This window comes from Zonotrichia albicollis, chromosome 4 (assembly GCF_047830755.1).
Source record: "Zonotrichia albicollis isolate bZonAlb1 chromosome 4, bZonAlb1.hap1, whole genome shotgun sequence".
Lineage (NCBI taxonomy): Eukaryota > Metazoa > Chordata > Aves > Passeriformes > Passerellidae > Zonotrichia > Zonotrichia albicollis.
The window spans coordinates 28,349,825-28,370,755 of record NC_133822.1 but is presented as its reverse complement, the minus strand read 5'-3'; the positions used below and the strand labels follow the sequence as shown (position 1 = coordinate 28,370,755).

Here is a 20,931-nt window from a genome sequence, read left to right as displayed (position 1 = left end):
AATAAACAACATCTGAACTTTCCCAGGGTGGTGTAAACTCCCCCTGTGATGCACCCAAGTAACACAGGATTAATTATGTGTTGCTGTGCCAAGACTTGGGCCAAATCTTTTAGGGGAAAAAAAAAAAAACAGACTTAGTTCAATCTGAACTCCTGTTCCTCAGGAAGCTCAAGAAGCTCTTTAGGAAGCTGAAGGATGAAAGAACTGAGGTAAAGGAAATGGACACCAACCAATCCAAAGACCCTCAGCAATGGGATCTCGACTACATCTTGGAGCCTTTCACTGGGCTGACTCCAGAATACATGGAAATGAGTAAGTTTTCAGATTTTTTTTTCCTTTTCTACAATAACCATGGCTTTACATAGGACTGAATGCCAGAAGTGGTCATGGGAGAGGGAGAAAAGTACCCAAGCACTTGTAGTTTGCAGAAATTCCATATGAGCCAGCAGGACTATGAGACTACAACAGTGCCAACAGAGAAATAATGATTTGTGGGGAGGCGTAAGTGGCCAGAAGGTCAGTGTCCGGCTAGCTGGAGGCAAGGGCCAATGCCTCGCTGCAATTCCTAGCCAGCACCCCTCGGCGTCTGAGGGCCTCTGGCTGTGCTGGCTGCGGACTGGCTCTCACCGCTGGTATGACGAGGCAAGGAGCTGGACACTTCTCCGGGGGTTAACATCGGTTTATTGATGTCACAAGGGAACCAACATGGAGGAACCAACCGGGAAAGTGGCCCCGAATGAAGGGTGAAACAAGATTATAAAGGAAGGAGGTGTATATGGGTGGGATTTACAGGGAACCAATCGGGAAGGGTGAGGGGATGAACTTAACAAAACTGACATTATAGGGAAACCAATAAATACAAAGTAAAGGAGGGGCCCCAGGACCACAGCCAACCACAACCCCCAGTGAGACGAAGGTTCTGGAAAACTGGGAGGAGTGGGGGGGATGATTGACTGGGCCCAGGGAGGAGGAAAAGTTTACTTAAAAGGGGATAAGGGGGAGGAGAAATTATATAACTTGGGTAACAGACACAGACTAAGGGCAGGGGTAACCATAGTAACATAACTGCCAGCTGGGCTACGGCGGGAAAACTGAGGTGGGCATAACCATTTTACACAGAATAGGGGGGAACAATACATAAATTATACAAGAAACTCAGCAACACACTACAACATCTGTTAGTACTTCTGCTGCCAGATTCCAGTGTTCCCAGCTGAGCAAAGTGCACAGAAACCATTTAGTCACAGAATCAGCAGCTATGGTTAGGAGGGATCTCTGGAGATCAACTGGTCCAACCTCCTGCTCAAAGCAGGGTCAGCTAGAGGATGTTGCTCAGAGACTTGTCCACTTGGGTTTTGAGTATTTCCAGGGATGGAGACTCAACAACTTTTCCTGTATTTGATCACCCTTACTGAGGATTTTTTAATGTTTAAGTTGCCCTCCCTACATTTCCATTGGTGCCCTGTGCCTCTTGTCCTTTCACTGGGTGCCCTTGAGAAGGTTTTAGTTCTATGCTCTCCAACTGGCCACATGGGTAATATCCCCTGAGCCTTTTTTTCCTGTGGTACAGCAATTCCAGTGTTCTCAGCTTCTCCTTGTTCATCTTAACGTTTATCTTAATGGCTCTCCAGTGGATTCACTGCCGTGTGTCCATGTTTTTCTTCTACTGGGGAGCACAGGCCTGTACCTGCCCCATGAGTAGACCCTGCAGAGGCAGGGAAGGAGAAAGCAGGAATGCTGTGGGTAGGTGAGTAGAAAGGAAAGAAATAATCAAGCAAACTCAAGCTTTAGGCCACACAAGAATTCAGGGAGAACCACAATGGACATGGTGTCTAAAACCAGACATCTGGTTAAATATTGAATGTGGCAACTCCTGTTTTAACACAAGTCACTATTCTCAAAATATCTAAAGAGGAACAAATTTGATGGCAAAAAAATTAAATACCATATATGGTTTATCTCTCTATACAGAAACAATATTTGTTTGTAGATATAATTTATAATTGAATTAAAAATGAATACATTAAAATTTACGGAATGGTGAATTTATGTAATTCTATAATGCCTAAGTGTATACAAGGTATTTTGCATGATGACAGATTTGAGGATGTCTTATTAATATATTTAGGATCCCAGCCTTGTCCTCTCTAGTGCCATCAAGAATCCCTCATCTCCCATTATCTCCCTCTCAATTGTTCCAACTCACCTTAGGATCTTGTCTGTGTTGTCACTTCTGTTATCTTATCCTCTTCTGCACTTAATGATACTTTGTTGAAAAATTATCCTTTAGGACAATTTTTTTTCAATTAGTTACTTCAGCCCGAGATGATTTTTCTTCCTGTAAGCTTTAAGCAAGCCTCTTAACAATTTTTGAACAATGGTAAAAAACAAAATAGACATTTTTTCCTGTAAATTTTCTTTTATGTATTTTTGGGCTCAGGAATAACCCAGAAATACCTGTTTTTAACAACCCAAACTTCTTGGTTAGCTAGGTCTAAGGACAAGGAGGACTAAAGTCTAAGGACTTTAGTTACCAGTAACAAATATATACTGGTGTGATGTTTGTCAGCATTGCTTTTGGGTTTGCTGTCAGCGGCCTTGATTCTGCTATGTGAAGAGTGATGCTCCAATGCTGTGATCCCCGCCCCAGCCTGCCAGAGCTTGGACAATGCTCTCAGGAATATGGTGGAATCCCTCTCAGGAATATATGGGGCTGTCCTGTGCAGGGCCAGATGTTAGACTTTGATGGCTCCCTTCCAACTTGGGATATTCTATGATTCCATTCCATGGCTCTGACTTGTACTATCAAGGTATAAGCTACTGATATAAATCACTAGACACTAAGCCTGTCATTTAGATCAGTCCCTTGTTCCAGGTTCATAAACTGCAGTGAGCTCCTCAGCCTGCAGCCACTCAGGGGTGATTTAGGGAAAATGAAGAGATTAATTATTGGTCTGAATATTTGTTTACAACAGGAGGATGAGCTTCCCAAGCGGAGAAGCCTCAAAGTATGCCAAACTGTGCCCTGGCTGTGGGATTTGCAGACAAATGTGCAGCAGATGAAAGCCAAGCTGCACCTCCCCAGCCCCAGTTGCTGCCCTGGGTCCATGTCCCTGCTCTCAGCTGTCAGATCCACTGCTCAGACCACCCATGCTGGCAGGAAGCACTTGGTGCAGCTCAGCACTGAACCTGTCAGCTGGGATTAATGTCAAGGGCATCATGCTGCAAGAGGCCACTCAGCAGATTATTTATCTATTTCTCTAACTCTGAGCTGGGGACAGTGGGAAGGGAAGCAATGCAGAAGGCCAGAGGAATTTTTTTTTTTTTCTCCTGAATTGCTTAAAAAGGCAGTATTACTCCAATGCAAGAAGAGGTATGATATTAAGGAAAAGAGAGAAATCTGGCTGCTGTTTCAGAACTTCTTTCTTAGTTTTCACACTGATTTATTCAGGCAACCTCCCTCAGGCATCAGTGGCAATCTAGAATGAAGCAGCTGAAGGAGGAATTGCAGATGGGGCTTTCTGCTTTTGGGGTTTCCCCATGCAGATGGTGATGGGGTTTCATACAGAAGCAGGCAGATTACGTATCCAAGTGTGAGTAGTAACTACATTCAGGTTTGTCCTGCTCCCACTTTTAAGGATGGGTGACATCCTTAGCTAAGACTCTTGCCTTCAAGTCTATCATTCACTAGCCTGTACCCTAATCACAGGCAGTCCTTGCCGTTTTTATCCATATATCCAATCTCTTTTACTGATTTCTGTCAAAACCTGGAGTCTGGCCCACTGCCCACATGGCAAATCACACATTCTCTTTGCACTTCATTATGAAACAAATTAATCCCATTAAGGCAGCACTTATCAGAGGGACACTGCTTGGAGCAGTCTCAGGATGTGTTTTGCAACATGATGTGCCACCGGTAAAGGAGTTTTTGATGATAACTACCCCACTTAAATTTTGGGATGTCCATTTCCAATGTGCTTTCTTTTTTGTTCTTATTTCTTATTCTAACAATCCTGAAGCCCTAGAGAGACTTCCACCTTCTCATTCTCCTACCCCTGCCCTCATTTAAATCATGTTAGGTTCATAGAAATAGCAAGATTTACTGGTTATTTTTTAACCTCCTCTGTTTTCCCATTTGGGAAAAGTTACTCTGTCTTTGTTTTCTGAAACTGGTTTCTCCAAAATATCTGTCACTCAAATCCATGCCAACAAATTAGATTAGCTGTAAGAAGGAATTTATTTTACAATGAGGATGGTGAAACACTGGCATAGGTTGCCTAGAGAGGTGGCGCATGGCCCATCCCTGGAAATATTCCAGGTCAGGTTGGATGAAGCTCTGAGCAGCAGGATCTAGTTGAAAGTCCCTGCTCATTGCACAGGTTTGGACTAGATGACATTTAAATGTCCCTTCCAGCCCAAGTGATTCTATGGATAAGATTAATTTTTTAGGGTAAAAGTCTTTGAATCTGATTTCACCAGCAGACTCTGCTGAGCTTTTTTGTTGTGCAGGTTGACTGCAATAGCACATCTACACAAATGTTTGACTTGCACCAATGACATTGCTATGACTGTTTTGATATTATTAACTGATGTATTCCTGCATTTCTTAGTGGAGACACTTAAAATGCTTGAGTGATCAGAAAATTTTGCTCAAGTAATCCTGAAACATAAATTATCACTTTCAATATGTGTCAGATTTGTCCTTAGCATTTCCTGCTTTCAAAACTGTGCAAAGACTTTTGACCCAAGACAACATACCATATCATGTGCATTCCCAAAGTCAGTAGAATGTACAGCAATTTCCTCTTCCACATGGCAGCAAGTTTGCAATGCGTGCTACTGGCCTGCAATAATAGAAGTTGGCAAGAAATCGATATTTAGAGTAGCAATAAATATTGCTAATGAAAGAAATTTTATTAAATTGGCTCCAAGAGCAAAATAATGTACATGAATGTCTGAAATTTATACCACTTGTGTTTCCTTGAGAAGAAACTGAAATCAGCAGTGATTTTCATATTCCTGTTTCATTTGGTCTTCCCTTCTCTAGCATAATCTCTCTAGTAGTCAAAGATTCATGTAGCAATTGATTAAAAACATTTTTCCTCAAGAAGAAGTAATAATAAAAGGTTTCATCATCCAACTTCTGTTTAAAAACAATGGCACAAGGAGAAAATTATTGGATTCAATGTCTGTAGCTACTGACTACTGTAAGGATTAATCTGAGAGGTTTGGAAGAATTTCCCCTAAAGCAGGAAAAGCCATCAAAAAGGCAATGTGTGAGGCAGAAAAAGAAAAATAATTGCTGAAGAGAAACTTGCATTTTTGTATAATCTCTATAATGATGGTTTTGAAAATACCATTGGTGGTTCTGTGTAGGCTTGTTGCATACATTTATTACAGAAGAGTTAGAAACTACCCCTTTTCTTTAGTTTTTCAGCCGGGCCTGGCTGTATATTGAAAATTTTCTTTCTAGGATTTGGAAAGCTGCCTAGCACAGAAGTTATTTTTCCACTGTTTATTTCCAGTAACATGTGATCCTATGACAGATATTTTTGATGAAGAAGAGAGGAAAAAAAAGCAACAAAATTGTAAATAAATACCCTGTCTTAGGTGAGGCTTTGAGGTAAAAGATACTTGGGTTACTCACACTACTGAGCATGCAAATCTTGTAGAAGTAGTGATCCACACCATAAAAGGTTTTGTGCTGGGGAATGATTCTGTATCCCTTACACAAGATCAGGGGCCACCACCTTCCAGATCCATAATTTAAAAGCTTTGATTTGTGCTCTTAGTCATAACTTAGAGCCCAGACTTAGAGGAACAGGGTGTGTTGCTGTTGGGCTGGGGTTCTGCTCAGACCCTGCACAGCTTCTGTGAAGAGTGGACTTTTGAGAAGTGACGTGAGACAATTCTTTGGATGCTGTTTGTCCTTCAGAATTTTTGTCTTGGGCCCAGGGCTGGATGAAGTGCTGCACATGTGGCATCAGGTGTTGTGAAACGCAAGGGCTGGCTCTGAGCCCTTGGTCTCTTTCCTGCTCAACTCAGTAAAGGCACCACCAGCATGTGCTTTGGGCTTTTTCCCTCATCAGAAGGATGAAGGCTCTGTCTCAGTGACTGTTGTATGGCACTGAAGAGTTTATTTAGTAGTTGTTTTGCACTGGGTGATTTGAAATTTGCACTGAGTATGTTATGTCACGTGGATTGTTATTTCCCTTCTCCCATCACATGGTCTCTCACTCATTCACCCCTCTGCCCTATATCCCCTGGTGGTTACCCCTCCCCTCGCCCCTCCTCAATGGTATCGCACTGGCTACAGTCCTCTTCCCCCGCCCCCATTCCCTTGGGTATAAAAGTCCCCTGCAAGAAGGGAACCCCCTCTTTTCTGCCTGGGGGGTTGCCAGAGTCTGAGGCGTCCCTTCCCCAGCTAATAAACAGGACACTTGTTCTGACGTGAGAAGAGCGTTTCTGTTCTTTTGCTTTTGTCCATGTAAGACTGTGTGGGCCAGGGTCCATAGCTAGCCAGAGTGGACTCAAACAACAGCCCAAGAAACACGGATCTTACAAGTGACAGCACATCCAGGGTCCTGCTTGGATGCCCTGGGAGAAGATGTTTCCCATGTCTCTGACTTTCCACTATACCCAGCCTTCAACTGTTTTATTTTCCAGCTTGTGCCATGAGCCTGGGCAATGTTCATCTCTCATGTCTCCAGGCTGCCCTACCAGGGGGTAGGAAAATGATGAAACAGGATGGATGGCCAGAAGTCCAGCTCCTGGCACAAGTCTCTTTAGCCATTTTCCCTGTAAGTGGACACGTAAAAACCTTTGTATGGAGACCTTGTGTCAGAAATGTGAACATAAAAAGGGTATTTAAGGGTTACTATCGAGTTTTTCAGGGAAAAAAGAGAACACCTTCGTGTCAACTGTCCTTGATGGAAGAGTGTGAGTGTCCTAAAAGTATTGTAAATATTTCTAGGACAGAGAAATTCTCTGGAATGGACAGAGATTCTTCTCTTTTTAATTTATTCAGGTTTCCAGAAACATTGATCACACTCTACAAATACCTGTGAATTGCTTAGGCTGTTCAAAGACTCCTCCATTTAATAATTGTTTGCTAGTTTTGTTGCACACCCCCATCCAAATTGTGGGTTTGGCTTTGGAATTGCTTTTCCTGCCTGCTTTTTGCATAATTTGCACTTGCATAAGAAGGAATTGAGAAGGTTGAAGAGATTTCAAGATGGCTACATGAACACTTCTGGCGCAGAGTTTTCTATGAAGACACATTTAGACAATTATCCAAAAGTCCTTTGCATACCTTGAACATTTTTTCATGAACTTGAAAAAAAATTAAACTGCATTTTGCCAGACAATGAATGAAGGGGCTACAAACAACATCAAAGCAAATGCATGTGTGGTTTATTCTTAAAGCATTACACACACTTCTTTTTTTTTTTTTTTCCTTCTTTTTTTTTTTTTTTTTTTTACAGAATCCTCCCAGCTGTATTCCTGCTAAATTCACTTAGAACCAAATAAGGCATATTTTCGGGCTATGCATTTTTCTAAGCATTTCACAGTTTTTGGGGACATTACTTTAACATCTGGTTTTATTTCCTTGTTAATTTCTTTTCCTGACTCTGAACATAAAATTGTCAGGAAAGTGTGATTTCAAGGGTAGGATGTTTCTATGCTTTGAAATAGCTCCATCTTAATGTATACACTTAAATTCAGAACAAAACAATAAGAATGAAACTCTAATGGCCATATAATTGATATACAGAGACTTTACTTTCATGTGCAAATATATTGTTCCTGAAATTAGAAAGGGGAAATATCTGAGGACTTGTACACAAAAAAAAAGGTGTATGTGAGAGAAGGCCCTGGGGGAAACTGTTTCAAGAGTTAGTTGTAGGTTGTGACAACAATGCTGAAGGAAAATATTTTTAAGTATAATATTGTGCTATGTGCACAGAATATTGTGCTATTTTCTTAGAAAAATGCAATTCCTCCCTTAGTGGAGAGAGAACTTATACAAGGATTTGCCAAAAAAGAAGCCACAGTAAATAGAGCATTGAAACACACCAATACTTCTTCTATGCTAATATTTTTTTTTAACTGGGAGATGTAGATCACAGCCAGATTTATTATTTTAATATATATATTTTAATATATATTTATATAAAATTCACCTTTGTTTTGCTTTAAAGAGGAGTATTTCTGAACTTGGAGGATATCAGTTGCAGAAGGAGGGATGAAAGTGCTGCATAACACCACTGGCTTCTGCATCCACAGAGACTTTTCTGTTCTTGCTTTTCACAGGCTTCTACCAACTTTTTCAAAAGAAGCTGAGGAGAAATAGTGGCACCTTGTAGCTTTTCTCCTTTTGGTTGATTGTGTATCATTTTCCTTACAGGCGAAAGGACAGGAAAGAAACAGCATGGACTAATCAGTTCATTATGTATAAATGCAGAGAAATAGACTCTGAACTCTTTGTCCTTTATTAAATCTGTTGTTTCCTTTGGATTGTGCTTGTGCTAGCAGCTTGAAGCTTTATTGGAAACATTCAAAAAGCACAGTGACAAACTTCTGTGTCTTCATAGACCTACTCTGGGATATTTATTCCTGGGACCAAACTGGGAAGTGAATTTTATGGGGTTGGTTATGCACAAAGCTCATGAACAATTTGCTGCTCCCTTCAGAAGCTATCAAAAAACATTGTCTTTCTTTTTCCTCCAGTTATTCAGTTTGGTTTTGTCACACTCTTTGTTGCCTCCTTCCCTCTGGCCCCTGTCTTTGCCCTTCTGAACAACATCATCGAGGTTCGTCTTGATGCAAAAAAATTCGTTACTGAGCTGAGGAGGCCAGACACAGTGAGAGAAAAAGATATAGGTGAGTAATGAAAGAGCATTGGAGTGAAGATAAGACCAAAAATACAATTAAACAAAGAAGAAAATTTATAATGAACCCATTAATAAGTTTTTTCTTTCACTTACAGGTATTTGGTATAACATCTTGAGTGGTATTGGAAAGCTTTCAGTCATTATTAATGTAAGTGTTTGGTTACACCAGTTTCTAACCATGATCTTGGGAGCTTCTACTGTTCCTTCAATGTAATTTAAAATTCTTTATAATTTATTCTTTATAATTGTTCATATTTTATTGCCCCTTCAACATAATTTAAAAGTGGCATCAAATTTTCTCAATTGCTCCAATACAAAAGAATACAGATATATTATGTTTATTGTGCTATATGTATTCCCTAAATAAAATTTTCCTCTATATGCTTTAAGATAAAAAATCTCATGCCCTAGGACTTTAATCCTAATAGTTTCTAGTGGGTTTTTAGCCTAGGGATCATAATCCTATAGAATCATTTAAGTTGGAAAATACCTTTAGGGGCATGGAATAATACAAGAGATATTAAAGATATCAAAGCTCTTTAGAAAGGGAGGTGATTTTCACTACTGAAGGGAGAATTTGTCGAGAGGTGTTATGCAATTTCTTTAATAAAATAGCTCCCAGCACAACAGCACAGCACTCTAATGCATCCAGAGGGTAGTGTTGTTTCATTTGGATGGAGTTCACATTGTTCACTCACTGCTCTCCAGTTTCCAGGAATTAAGGTGGAACCCTGCACATCCCCATAATCTCACTGTCAGGCACGGACTTCAGCTGCCCAGCACTGAGCTGTGCTGGAGGAGAAAAACTCTGCCACCTCTTGTTTTTCTCTGAATACGCTTTGCACATTTATGATCCTTGATTATTTCCTGTGTTGATCAAACTCTGGAAATGTTTATTTCCTGGGGATTCCAGTAAAGTATGATTAGATACCTTTTCTTGAAAGAAATGTAAATATGTGCATACCTGTTTGAAAGAGAAATACTGAATTCCCAATTCTGTTTCTACATCTGGATAACATTGAAACAGGAAATTATTATGTAGCAAAATATAGTTTTAAATCATCATAGGATTGTAGAATGGTTGGGGTTGGATGGGACATTAAAGATCAACTCATTCCAAGGCCCGTGCCATGTGCAGGGATACCTTCCTCTATCCCAGGTTGCTCAGAGCCCCATCCAACCTGGCCTTGGACACTTCCAGGGATTGGGCAGCCACAGCTGCTCTGGGTAATCTGTGTCAGGGCCTCAGCACCCTCACTGGGAAGAATTTCTTCATGATATCCAGTCTAAACCTGCTCTCTGTCAGTGTGAAGCCATTACCCCTTGTTCTGTCACTCCAGACCACTGTCAAAGTGTTTCTTGGAGTCTCTTCAGGCATTGGAAGGTGCTCCTAAGTCTCCTCCTAAATTCTCTTCTTTTCCAGGCTGAACAATCCAAATTCTTTTGGCCTGTCTCCATAGCACAGGGGCTTCAGCCCTCTGGCCATATTAATGGCCTCCTCTGGACCTGCTCCAACAGGAGAGAGACCAGAGCAGAAATCAAAGGGATTCTTATTGGTATGATGTAGAGATTTCTGTGACTGATTGCCCTCACAGTTGCACCAGATTTATGGGATACCAGTCTCACAAGGTTTAATACGTGCATGAGATCCACCTGTGTGAGATGTGTGAATCCTCATGCTGAGGGGTAAATGGACATTTACACTCAACAGGTTTGGTGTAACTACACCAAAATATAGCCCAAATTGGCTATTAGGTCTTGTTGTAGGTTTTTTTTAAACTAGTGATAAACCTCCTAATGGCTCCAGAGATGAAAAGAATTGGAGCAATGTACAGTCCATTAATTGCTTTTGCCTCTTCCTTAGCTGAGCCTTCCCTTGGACAGATAGAGCAGATTACTGTGCAAATATTCAGTACCAATTCTCACAATATAACTCTCCCTTCATTCTGTACCAGTTCTGACCATGTAACTCCCTTCACCATCACTCTAAATTTACCTGAACATGAAAATTTTCCCATGAATTACTTAACCTGAAGACACAGATTCATGATGCTGTTGTTTGCTTGTTTGTTTTTATTTCTTTGTTTGTTTTTCCATCTCTCAGGCTTTTGTCATTGCTGTCACCTCTGATTTCATCCCACGCCTTATGTATCAATATGCATACAGCCAGAATGGAACCATGCATGGCTTCATCAATCACACCCTCTCATACTTCAATGTCAGCCAGCTCAAGGCTGGGACACAGCCAGAAAACTCCTTGTTTGCACAGGAGGTTTTATTCTGCAGGTAAAGTACTTGTAAGGGCAGTTTGCATAGTTGAGGGAATTTCCTTGGCTCTTATGTCATTTTTCAAAGTGGGAATTGATAAAATTCACTTATATGGCCACATATTCAGCAATATTCATGTCCCTTTGAAAATGTGGTTCTGGAAGTGCTGCTTTTAGAGAATTTTCACTGTGTTACAAGGTCTTTAAAAGGTTTTTTCTCAGGGCATTAAAAGGCAAAATATACAATTTAGACAGACTTGATCCACAGAAAAAAGCAAACTAACACTTTCTTTACTGACAGATACAGCTTTATACATTAAAAAGAATGATTTTTTTAAATGGACACCCAGTAATTAGAACCAGATTTTATTTTATGATTTTATTTATTTTATGACAGGCTTTCTCTGTCTTTATTAAATTCAGTCCTTACTTGCTGAGATAGGAGTTTTCAATATATTATACTTACCTTTAGAACCTGCACCAGTCACCATGTACCTGTCTTCTATTTCAGATACATCTTTTCTGATTGGGGAAAACAGGCTCAACTTCATTTAAAATATGTCCCAAATACTAGATACCTATAGAGTAGTTCCAGTTTGTATGAGAAATCACTAATGTGGCTCCAGCTTTCAAAGTAACTTGGTATTTTTGTAATAATATACAGAAATTCAAAGAGCTGGCTTAAGGCATTACAGCCCAACAGCCTGTCTCCCCTTCCTTCTTGAGTCCCTTGAAATCACCCTGTGCTTGGTCTCTGCAATGGCACAAAATAATTATAAAAGTTCCTCTTCCATTTATTTAAGGATAGCCTTAATGTAGAGTGGTTTTTCATCCCTTGCTTTGATGTGCAATATATTTCACACTGATTTTAAGTGGGATATATATCTTGCCCAACTATAACCCACAAAATGACACATCACAGTTTCTTCACTGGAAGCAGGGTAAACAGGGAAAGAAATCTATCCCTGTCACTCTGGCAGTGCTGTTGGCATTGCCTTTGTGGGGAACCTACCTTCTCACCTTGACTGCAGCAGAGGACAGATGAATGCACTCCTAATTTTTAAGCAACTTACAGGCTAGTGAGCTCTGCAATTCCTCATTTTTGCAGCTGGGACTTGTTAGCAAAGTGTTCCCTGTTAGAGTATACAGCATCTCCAGGCTTTCAGATCTGTAAGTCTGTGAAATGCTTTTCCATTCTAGCACTTTTTAATTTTTCATCCCTAAATTCGCATGTGTTTTCTTTCAACAAGCATCTTGATCCACTTCACTGTGATTTTGCTACTTTCAGTATGCTGCTTTTACCTTGTTCCAGCCACTGGCCTCTGTTTATAGATGTGTAAGTGCTGGTGTGTTTGTAAATATGTACATTAACAACAGGGTGAAAAGCGCTCTGCACATTAGTATGGTCATACACAGCCAAATACTCAACAGAGCCCAAATACAGGGAGAAGGGAATCATCTACACTGTGTTCAAAAGTGGTCCCTGCCTGATGACACCATCTGAGAGACTGAGAAGAGGAAAAATATTAGTGTTAGTATGAGTAAGACAGAACTATGGGAACATTTCTCTTATCAGGAGACATTCCGGAAAATATGTCAGCCTCCACAAACACTGTTTCTCATTATCATCTGCCTCATTTGAATCTTACCAAAATCTCAGCTTTGGACAGAGCTATCACTGTGATAAAGTATGGTATCTCTAACTTGCGTCCCAAGAGACAGGCAACCAAACACTGCCCCTCAAGCTGGAAATAAAATCTGTATTTCTGTTTCTGGCAAATGCATTGGGAACAAGCTGACCTCTCTTATTCTTAGATTTCTGTGACCTCTGGAAATAAATGTGGTTGTAATGAGGCTGCATTTTTCTCCTTATGGGCATTGCCAGAGATTAGGTATCTTAAAAATAACCATAACAAGCCAGAAACAACTCTGCCACTGAACATACAGAAGACATTCTTCAAATATTTAGAGCAGCATTTTTTTTAGTGCTGTGAAGTCTTTGGCACCGTTTCCAAATAAAGGTTGCTGTAAAGCTGTTCTCATGCACAGTATTAGTTGTAATTTTACTTTTTCTCTTTCAGGGAAAAATATGTATAGCTGAAGGCAAAATAGTAGCAAATCTTGCTAAGATATGGGTTATTTTTGTTGGTTTTTCCCTTTTAATCCTTGTAGCCTTGTATGATGATGGAGTACATACAAACATACTGGTCACACTGAAAAAAGGAAGCAGCAGTCATTTAAGGGACTTTTCCTTTAACATGGGTCTGCTCCAACATTCAGCAACTTTTTAAAGTGTCTTTAAATTTATTTTCTTAATGTCATGGGATTCATCTCATCTGTTCCTAATGATCAGTGGTGGATGATACCTTTTTTCCCAGACTAATATTTTTTTACTCCTGCACTGCAGATTCTCAGATTCTATGATTATGGATGTTTTCACCAATTTCTTCTAAAGGCCAGCTGAAGAAGGAAATTAAACAGATTAGCTTATTTGGACTGATTTGAAATTCCACCTATATACATAGTTAGATTTTTTTTTTTCCAGTCATTTTTCCCCCATACAATAAACTTCTGAAATACATTAACATTGTCTTAGCTCTATCTTCAATTCCTTCCACCCAGCTTCCCCTCTCCCACAATTCTCCACTTTCAGTGCACATTTTTCTATTCTTCCAGATAACTTTTCTGTGCTCTATTCTTCAACCACGTTGACCACTTCATATTCTTGTCCTTTTTCTGTGGAATTACAGTTGCTTGCTATTTTGGAAACACAGTTGTCTTTGCAGCACTGCTTGGTTGCTGTTCCTACCGTATCTGCTGAATCAAATATTTTAAGAGTGAAGTATTGAAGAGGTGAGGGAATCAGAGAATCATAGAATATCCTGAGTTGGAAGGGACCCACAAAGATCATCAAATCCTGACCCTGTACAGAGGACCCCAAAAATCACACAAAAATTGGAGGATATTGTCCAAATGCTTCTTAAGCTAAAAAGATGGTCTTTGTAAAAAATAAACTACCTGTACAATCTAGGGGTTAGAAAAGGCCCTTTGGAGTCCCATGTGCCAGAGAATAATTAAAAAAGGAGGTGGGGAGGAGGCCCAGCTACCTCATCTATAGCTCTGGCAACATTTTCCTTCACGATAAATCATTTGCTAGTGTTCTGTTGAGTGTAGGTTCAGGCATCACAAGCAGTGTGATTCCCAGCTGAGCCAGGTGAAATTTCCAAGGGGTCTGATGTCCTGCAATACTTACATAGTTTGTGAAGCTCAGAATGCATTAAATGGAAAACCCATCACAGTTGGTGACCCTTCCAGGTGAACCTGGGCTCCATTTCAAGACTGGGATTGATTTATAGTGGTCAGCAAAGTCCACAAGAAACTCAGTGGCTTTCCTTAGCTTTGATGTTCAAGCAGATTAAGTTCAAGGGAACTGACTTTGGCCCTTGATGCAGCACTCATACAGATCTAGCAACATGTGGGAGTCCACAATGTACAGAAAAGTACCGGGGGGGGGGGATCTGGCAATGCAGGAACAGCACAGGAATCCTAAGACAGGACTTGTGCATGCACTGCTGAGCAAAACCATCCAGGGGCTAACACAGACCAGGGAGTTCTTCCCTAAATTAACACAGCCCCCAATTTAAAGTGGTATTCTCCTTCCCATGGGCTGTACCTCATGTCCTTTGTCTCCAGAAACTGCAGCACAGAATGACATCCAGCATTCCAGACTCAGTTTCTTGGGGGTGGGGAACAGCAGGATGTAGGGAATGCATGGACTGCAAATGTGTAGTTTAACATGCAAAACCATATGGGTAGAACCTGAAGGTAATTTTGGCAAGCGCACCTGCAAACTGAAGCTGACAGATTTTATATATGAACCCTCTCCATTATTCCCCAATGGAGGCTTTTGCACAGTCTAATGAATCTTACTGTCAGGATGGGTTTTGTGGTATTCAAAACAGATTTTCCCTTTCTTAATTTCATCCCATTACTCCTAGTCAAACACTGGAAACAGCACTAAATTATCCCTTTCTGTCCTAAGGGCACAATTTGCGCAAGGTTATCATGTCCAAGTGTGGCTGTTACTTACCAAAGTGGAGCAATACATGTGCTGCTCTTTAATCTTCCTGATGAGTCAATCTCCTCAGCCCTTGTACTGTTCTCCTGAACTACGTTTAACTTGTTGCTGTCTTTTTCTTTGATTTCCTTTTTTTTTTTCTTTTTTTTTTCCTTCCCCCCCATCCCCCGGAATCGGAACAGCTGAATGGCTGAATGCAGTAATCCAGGTGTGGATTTACCTGGGCTGTTCAGAGGAAGGCTAATTCCCTGCCCCAGCACCATTGTGACTTTTGTTGATACACCTACAAGTCATGCACTGTCCTGCTGCCATATTTCAAACTTGTGCTAACTTGCTAGCCTCTGCAAGCTTCAGGCTATCTCCACTTTCAAACACTATCCCTTCAAAATCCTTCAAGTGTTTTATTTTAAATTATTTTCCGTTTCCCCATATTATTTTCATTGTGTTCCCTGTCTCCACTGCTTTCTGTGTTTCCTGCTATTTGCAAAACTTTCCAATTTAGGAGCATCTGTGATTTTTATTAGCCTGTTGTTTACTTCCAAATGATTGATGATAATACTAAAAGCAACAGTCTTTACACCAAACCACTAAGGCTCTGTTTTATCCTGTCCAAGGCCAGACAATTAATTTAGGAAGTGCCTTCCCCATGGCTCCCCCTTTCGTTAATGCAAAGACAGGAATCACCAAAGCATGAGTCACATTTTATGTGGGCTGAATTATTCCCTAAATTAATCAAGTTGCAGGTGAAATTAATGCAGGTTTCTCTCCTTCAGTCTGAAAATGCCTTGGACTATCTCTCTGCTTTCATTTCAGCATTTTATTATGTCTACATTGATGTCAATTTACATTATAAAATAAAGGGGACTTCTGTAAATTCCCTAAAATCTGGACATTTCAAAAGTTAAAAGAATGTTCTGACTTTGTTACAACTGTGAAAACCAGACTGAGTGTGTTAAATTTAGTGGAGGTAGTCCAGCTCTAATTCTAAAGTTGTATTTCATAATAGGGGTTGAAGTAAGAACATCTGGAGGATTTGATTCTTTGAGTTTTGTGATCGGAAAATGCACTAATCACAGAAATTGGTGCTGGAGGAAATTGCTGCAACTGTGATAACTGAGCTGTTTTCATCTCCAGGTTCAAAGACTACAGAGAACCACCTTGGTCCCCACACCAGTACGAGTTTTCTAAGCAGTACTGGGCAGTCTTGTCTGCTCGTTTGGCTTTTGTGATTCTATTTCAGGTAAGTCTGCTGAGTTGCTTCACTTTCAGACACAGAAATATCATCATAGATGGATCCAAATGCATGTTCCAAACCAGCCCATGTCTAATAGACGTGGAAAGCGAGATCCACAGCCTCCTTAGCCCTTGGTGTTAGCAGTGATCCCCAAACTACCCCAGGCTTTTGAATGTTTAAGTGGACTTTGTCAACTTTCATACTCTCAGAGGCACCACTTGTAGAAAGCACGTAAATGCTGTGTAAGCTTGTTAACGGTTGTTCTTTACCCAAAACAAAAAATAAACAGAAGTAATAAATCATTGAAAGGTTTTTCTACTCTCTTGAATGGAGCAGAGTAAATTGTCCCCAGTGTGAGGATTTCATTAGCAAGGGATTTGCCATCATGGCTTGCCTTTCCAATGGCTTCCTTCTGCCCTCTTCAATGATCTGGGATCCTTCCAAAACCAAATTGGGCCCATCCCTCTTTTTCAAATCTGTCTTTTTTTTTTCCCCACCTGCCAAGCGTTCCCAAGTTTCTATGAATCTTGCCTGGTTTGTATTGCCCTCTTCTGCTTCTTTACCGTGCCTTCAGTAATTTTCCACCACTGGCTGCAAAGCACTTGAAAGCAACTGGTTCTGCTGGGCTTCAAACCCTCTGCCTGCTCTGCCAGAGAACATTCCCTGCTTAATTGGCTCCATTGTCTTGGATGGGGATGGAGAGTTCATGCTAGCAGCCCTGTCAGCCAACTGCTCCCACACATTTCCAGGCATTACACAACTCACCTCTCAAAGCACTATGACAATACAAACCCTCAAAGCATTTCTTACCTAAAGATTTCACAAGCAAGCAAAACTTTTTGCTCAGTCTGCTTCCTGCTTGATGTTATAAGCAGCACCTGTAATCACCTTGACACCTGAGGTTTGGGATTTTGGCTTGCCCAGTGTGGCAGTGTAAAAAACAATCCTGCTTGTCAGCAGACAGAAGGATTCGAGGACAGAATGGCGGTGGAAGTTGTCTGCTGTGTGCTCAGGCCATACTGGAAACACACTTGCGTATCTTTGCCTTGTGTTTCAGGGTTTTTGATGGTATTGGAGGATTGTCCTTATATTAATGGATTCTGAACTCAGTACCAAGGAATTGCATGATGAGAACTGAGCACCTTTGGATGCCTGTAAAGAATAATGTTGCTTTAGCTACTAAGGCCATAGATTATTTGATGATTCCACGTCCTTTCCTATTTCAAACCTAACTGAAGCACGTGTTTAGTTCAGCCTCTACACTGAGGGGTAGCTGTGCACAAACCTGAGCTGCTCCTTGATCAACTGCTTAATACCACACACCACCAGCAAAATGTGTTTGACATCTGTCTCATAGCTATAACAAAGGTTTGGTTTTGCTCCAGTGTGAATATTTTTGATTTTTCATGCTTGCTTCATATCTGCTGCTATTCTTGCAGAACCTGGTGATGTTCCTCAGTGTTCTGGTTGACTGGATGATCCCTGACATCCCCAAGGACATCAGTGAACAGATCAAAAAGGAGAAGACTGTGCTTGTTGACTTCTTCCTGAAGGAAGAGCATGAAAAGCTGAAGCTGATCGAAAGCTTTATTGCACACGACAAGCAGAAACGCAGGAGCGGGACCAAAAGCAGAAGGACCAGAGCTGCCAGCTTCTCCCAGTGTCACCGCAGCCCCAAGGGCAGCTTCACCTCCTTCAGCTCACAGCACACCGTGGTGTGACTCCTGAGGGAGGGAACAGCCTGTGCTTTCCTCTGCTTACTACATGGTGTGATACTGAGCCTAGAATGAGGGAAGGAGAGAAGGGACAGGGAGCAAAAGGAGGCTCTTTTGCTTCCTTAGAATCTCCAGATGTGAGTGGCTCTGTTACAGTTTAAATGCCCTCTGGGCTGCAGCATTTCCAGATTTCATCACTGTGAGATAAGGGATATAGTGGGGCTGTAGCTGATAATGCATGTGAGTTGGGAAGGCATGCGGGAATTCTCTTGGCAGGAATTATCCTGGCAACCATCCCTCCTCCTGCAGATGCCCGATGGGGCACTCCTGCTCTAGTCTCTATCCTTGGGCAGGTTGGACTGTCTTTGGAGATGAACTGACCATGGAGAACGGCACACACCTCATGGTCTCATTGGCTGCAGCTGCCAGCAGAGGGTTTGAGAACATATGGAGTCTGAAGGAGTCTGTGCTTTCCTAACCTACACTGCCAGAGGGTGCCACCTCTGGAGGGCACGCAGGGCTCTGGGAGATGTGGGAATAGAAGGAATTTAAGTCACTGGGCGCTTGCATGTATGGATATATTGTGCTTTGCTTAGCGGCAGCTGGAATGCATGTGCTGATGAGCAGGGAGGCCATCAGAATGGCTGAAGCTCCCAGAACCAGGGAGCTCCTTTGCACCCATTGTCCTGAACAAAAAGCTAAAAACCAAACCTTGCATTTTGATTCTCCTCTCACTTAGACTTGGAATTCAGCTAGTGTCAAGAAGAATCATGCCACTGAACCACCAGTGCAAAGCTGAGGAGTGAGAACGGAATCAAGCCCTGTAAATCATGTGGCATCTCCATGTACACTGTATGTAAAGTAACCAAAATTGCTGCTGTTGTGATTTACTGTAAAGTAAAATATTTTGCAGAACTGCATTTTACTGGAAGGTAAACATATTCACTAACCAATCTTTCACCTACAAGCATTTAAGGAATAACTTTACCCTGTCATTAATGAAAATTAAACTTTAAAAATCTGTTTCTTTTCCTGTTGATTTTGTCTCTAACCCAGCTTGAAATTCAGCGTCTGGACAAAAGGTTTTCTTCTCATTTTGTCTTCTCAACAATACTTTCAAAACCAGAAAAAATACAAACCAAAAGAAATACTTCCGCTTCAGCTATTCTAGTCAGGATTTCTTTTTAACATAATAATGTTATTGTATATATATCTGAAGCCTAAAATTTTACAAAATTTTACTAATGTCTTAGAAGATTGTTCTCTGTGACAACTTGTGGTACATAAAGAGAGGTGCAAAAATAATTTCTTTATTCATTCAGTGCCCAAATTAAGGAACCTCAAAATGGGAAAACTTTTTCAGGCAGGCTGAAATGAAAAAAAAAATCTCGGAGTTTTGTTTTTAAAGTTTACTTTTGTGTTATGTATTCCTTCAACATAGAAATGGAATTTGAAAAGATAATGTCAACTGAAATAAAATCGCAAATGTTTAACTTTGTTGAAAAAAGTGAGTCCTCTCCAAAGGTTTTCCTCTTTTTTTCCTGTCAAAACTCCTTGTCTTGTTTCGTTTTAATTTTTTTTGGTGATTGAATGATTTTTTTCTTTGTTTGTTGTTTGCTTTTTAAGTCTTTGGCTCCTTTATGGAAACCTGTGACAGGGCTGAGACATAACCTTTGATTTCTTCCTTCTAAGATCAACATTTAAATGAGGGAACGGTATCTCCTCAAAAACAAGTTGTCTTATTTTACTTTCAAAATGCCAACAAAGCCCTGTTGGTGATTCCATGGTCAAATGTATGAAGAGAGTCAATATTATTAGCATCTATTCCCTCTTTTACACCAAGAGGATGCTCTACTGTTGGACCTGGGGATTTGAAACTGTTGGGGCTTTGAAAGTATCTGTGCTTGTTTTTTGCAACCCTAGTTTTTTGAAATTCAATCAATTCTCTTGTCCCAAGGTGACGTTATGATGCATGTATCCCCATCTGTGTGTTCTGTTTATGCTGGATATCATGTTCTGTGCCTTCAAGACTGGCTCTGAAGAGTGAATGTTTTGTTTTGGTTTTGGTTATCAGCCTGCTCCCCCACGGCTGGTGGGACACACACACAGGGCAGTACATAGTGCTGCTTTTGCTTTTTGCTTGGCTTTTCACTTTGCTCTCGCCCTTGCTTCTGCTTTGCTCTTGCTTTTTCCTTCTTCTCATTAGTTAGTTTAGCTAAGCAGTCCACATTTTCCCTGGACTGTTTCTCCTTTCCCTTTTTTGGACCTACTCGAACCTGCTCCAGACTGGGACCTGGAAACACCGAGAGTTTGCACCGTGTGGCTGCAGCAGCTGCCCCAGCGCCGGAGGGACTGAGAACAGAGCGACCATTCCTGAGAGAGACTTTCTGAATTTGTCATCTCTTCAGAGCAATGAAAGAGTGTTGTTATCTGGTATTGTGCATTTTGTGTGCTGGGGAGTGCTTTGCCTGTTAAATAAACAGGTTCTTTCCACTTCTGTCCGAGGAATCCTTCCTGAACTGGTTGGGGGGAGGGGCTGTGTGGGTTTGCTTTTTGGAGGGGCCCCCTTTTGGAGGTTTTCTCCCAAATTTGCCCTAAACCAGGACATCTCTTCACTCCAAAAAGCCTCTGAGGGGCAAAAATATCTTTCTAAACAGTAGAAATATCAATCTTGTTTGTCATAATTCTTCCTCTCCTTTTTCCAGAAATGTGGGAGGGTGTGCAGAAATGGATTTAGAAAGGG

General features: G+C 41.0%; 1 protein-coding gene across 1 annotated transcript in view; it reads left to right on the top strand.

Annotated features, from left to right (window-relative positions):
* ANO2 (anoctamin 2) overlaps positions 1-20,642 on the top strand; it is a 158,112-nt gene extending 137,470 nt beyond the window's left edge. The window contains exons 20-25 of the mRNA XM_026796668.2: positions 164-312; positions 8,731-8,883; positions 8,990-9,042; positions 10,999-11,180; positions 16,374-16,479; positions 17,913-20,642. Of these exons, the coding sequence (XP_026652469.2) occupies positions 164-312; positions 8,731-8,883; positions 8,990-9,042; positions 10,999-11,180; positions 16,374-16,479; positions 17,913-18,194 (925 nt within the window). The 3' untranslated portion in view covers positions 18,195-20,642. The remainder of the gene's footprint in view (positions 1-163; positions 313-8,730; positions 8,884-8,989; positions 9,043-10,998; positions 11,181-16,373; positions 16,480-17,912) is intronic.
* The last annotated feature ends 289 nt before the right edge of the window (positions 20,643-20,931 follow it).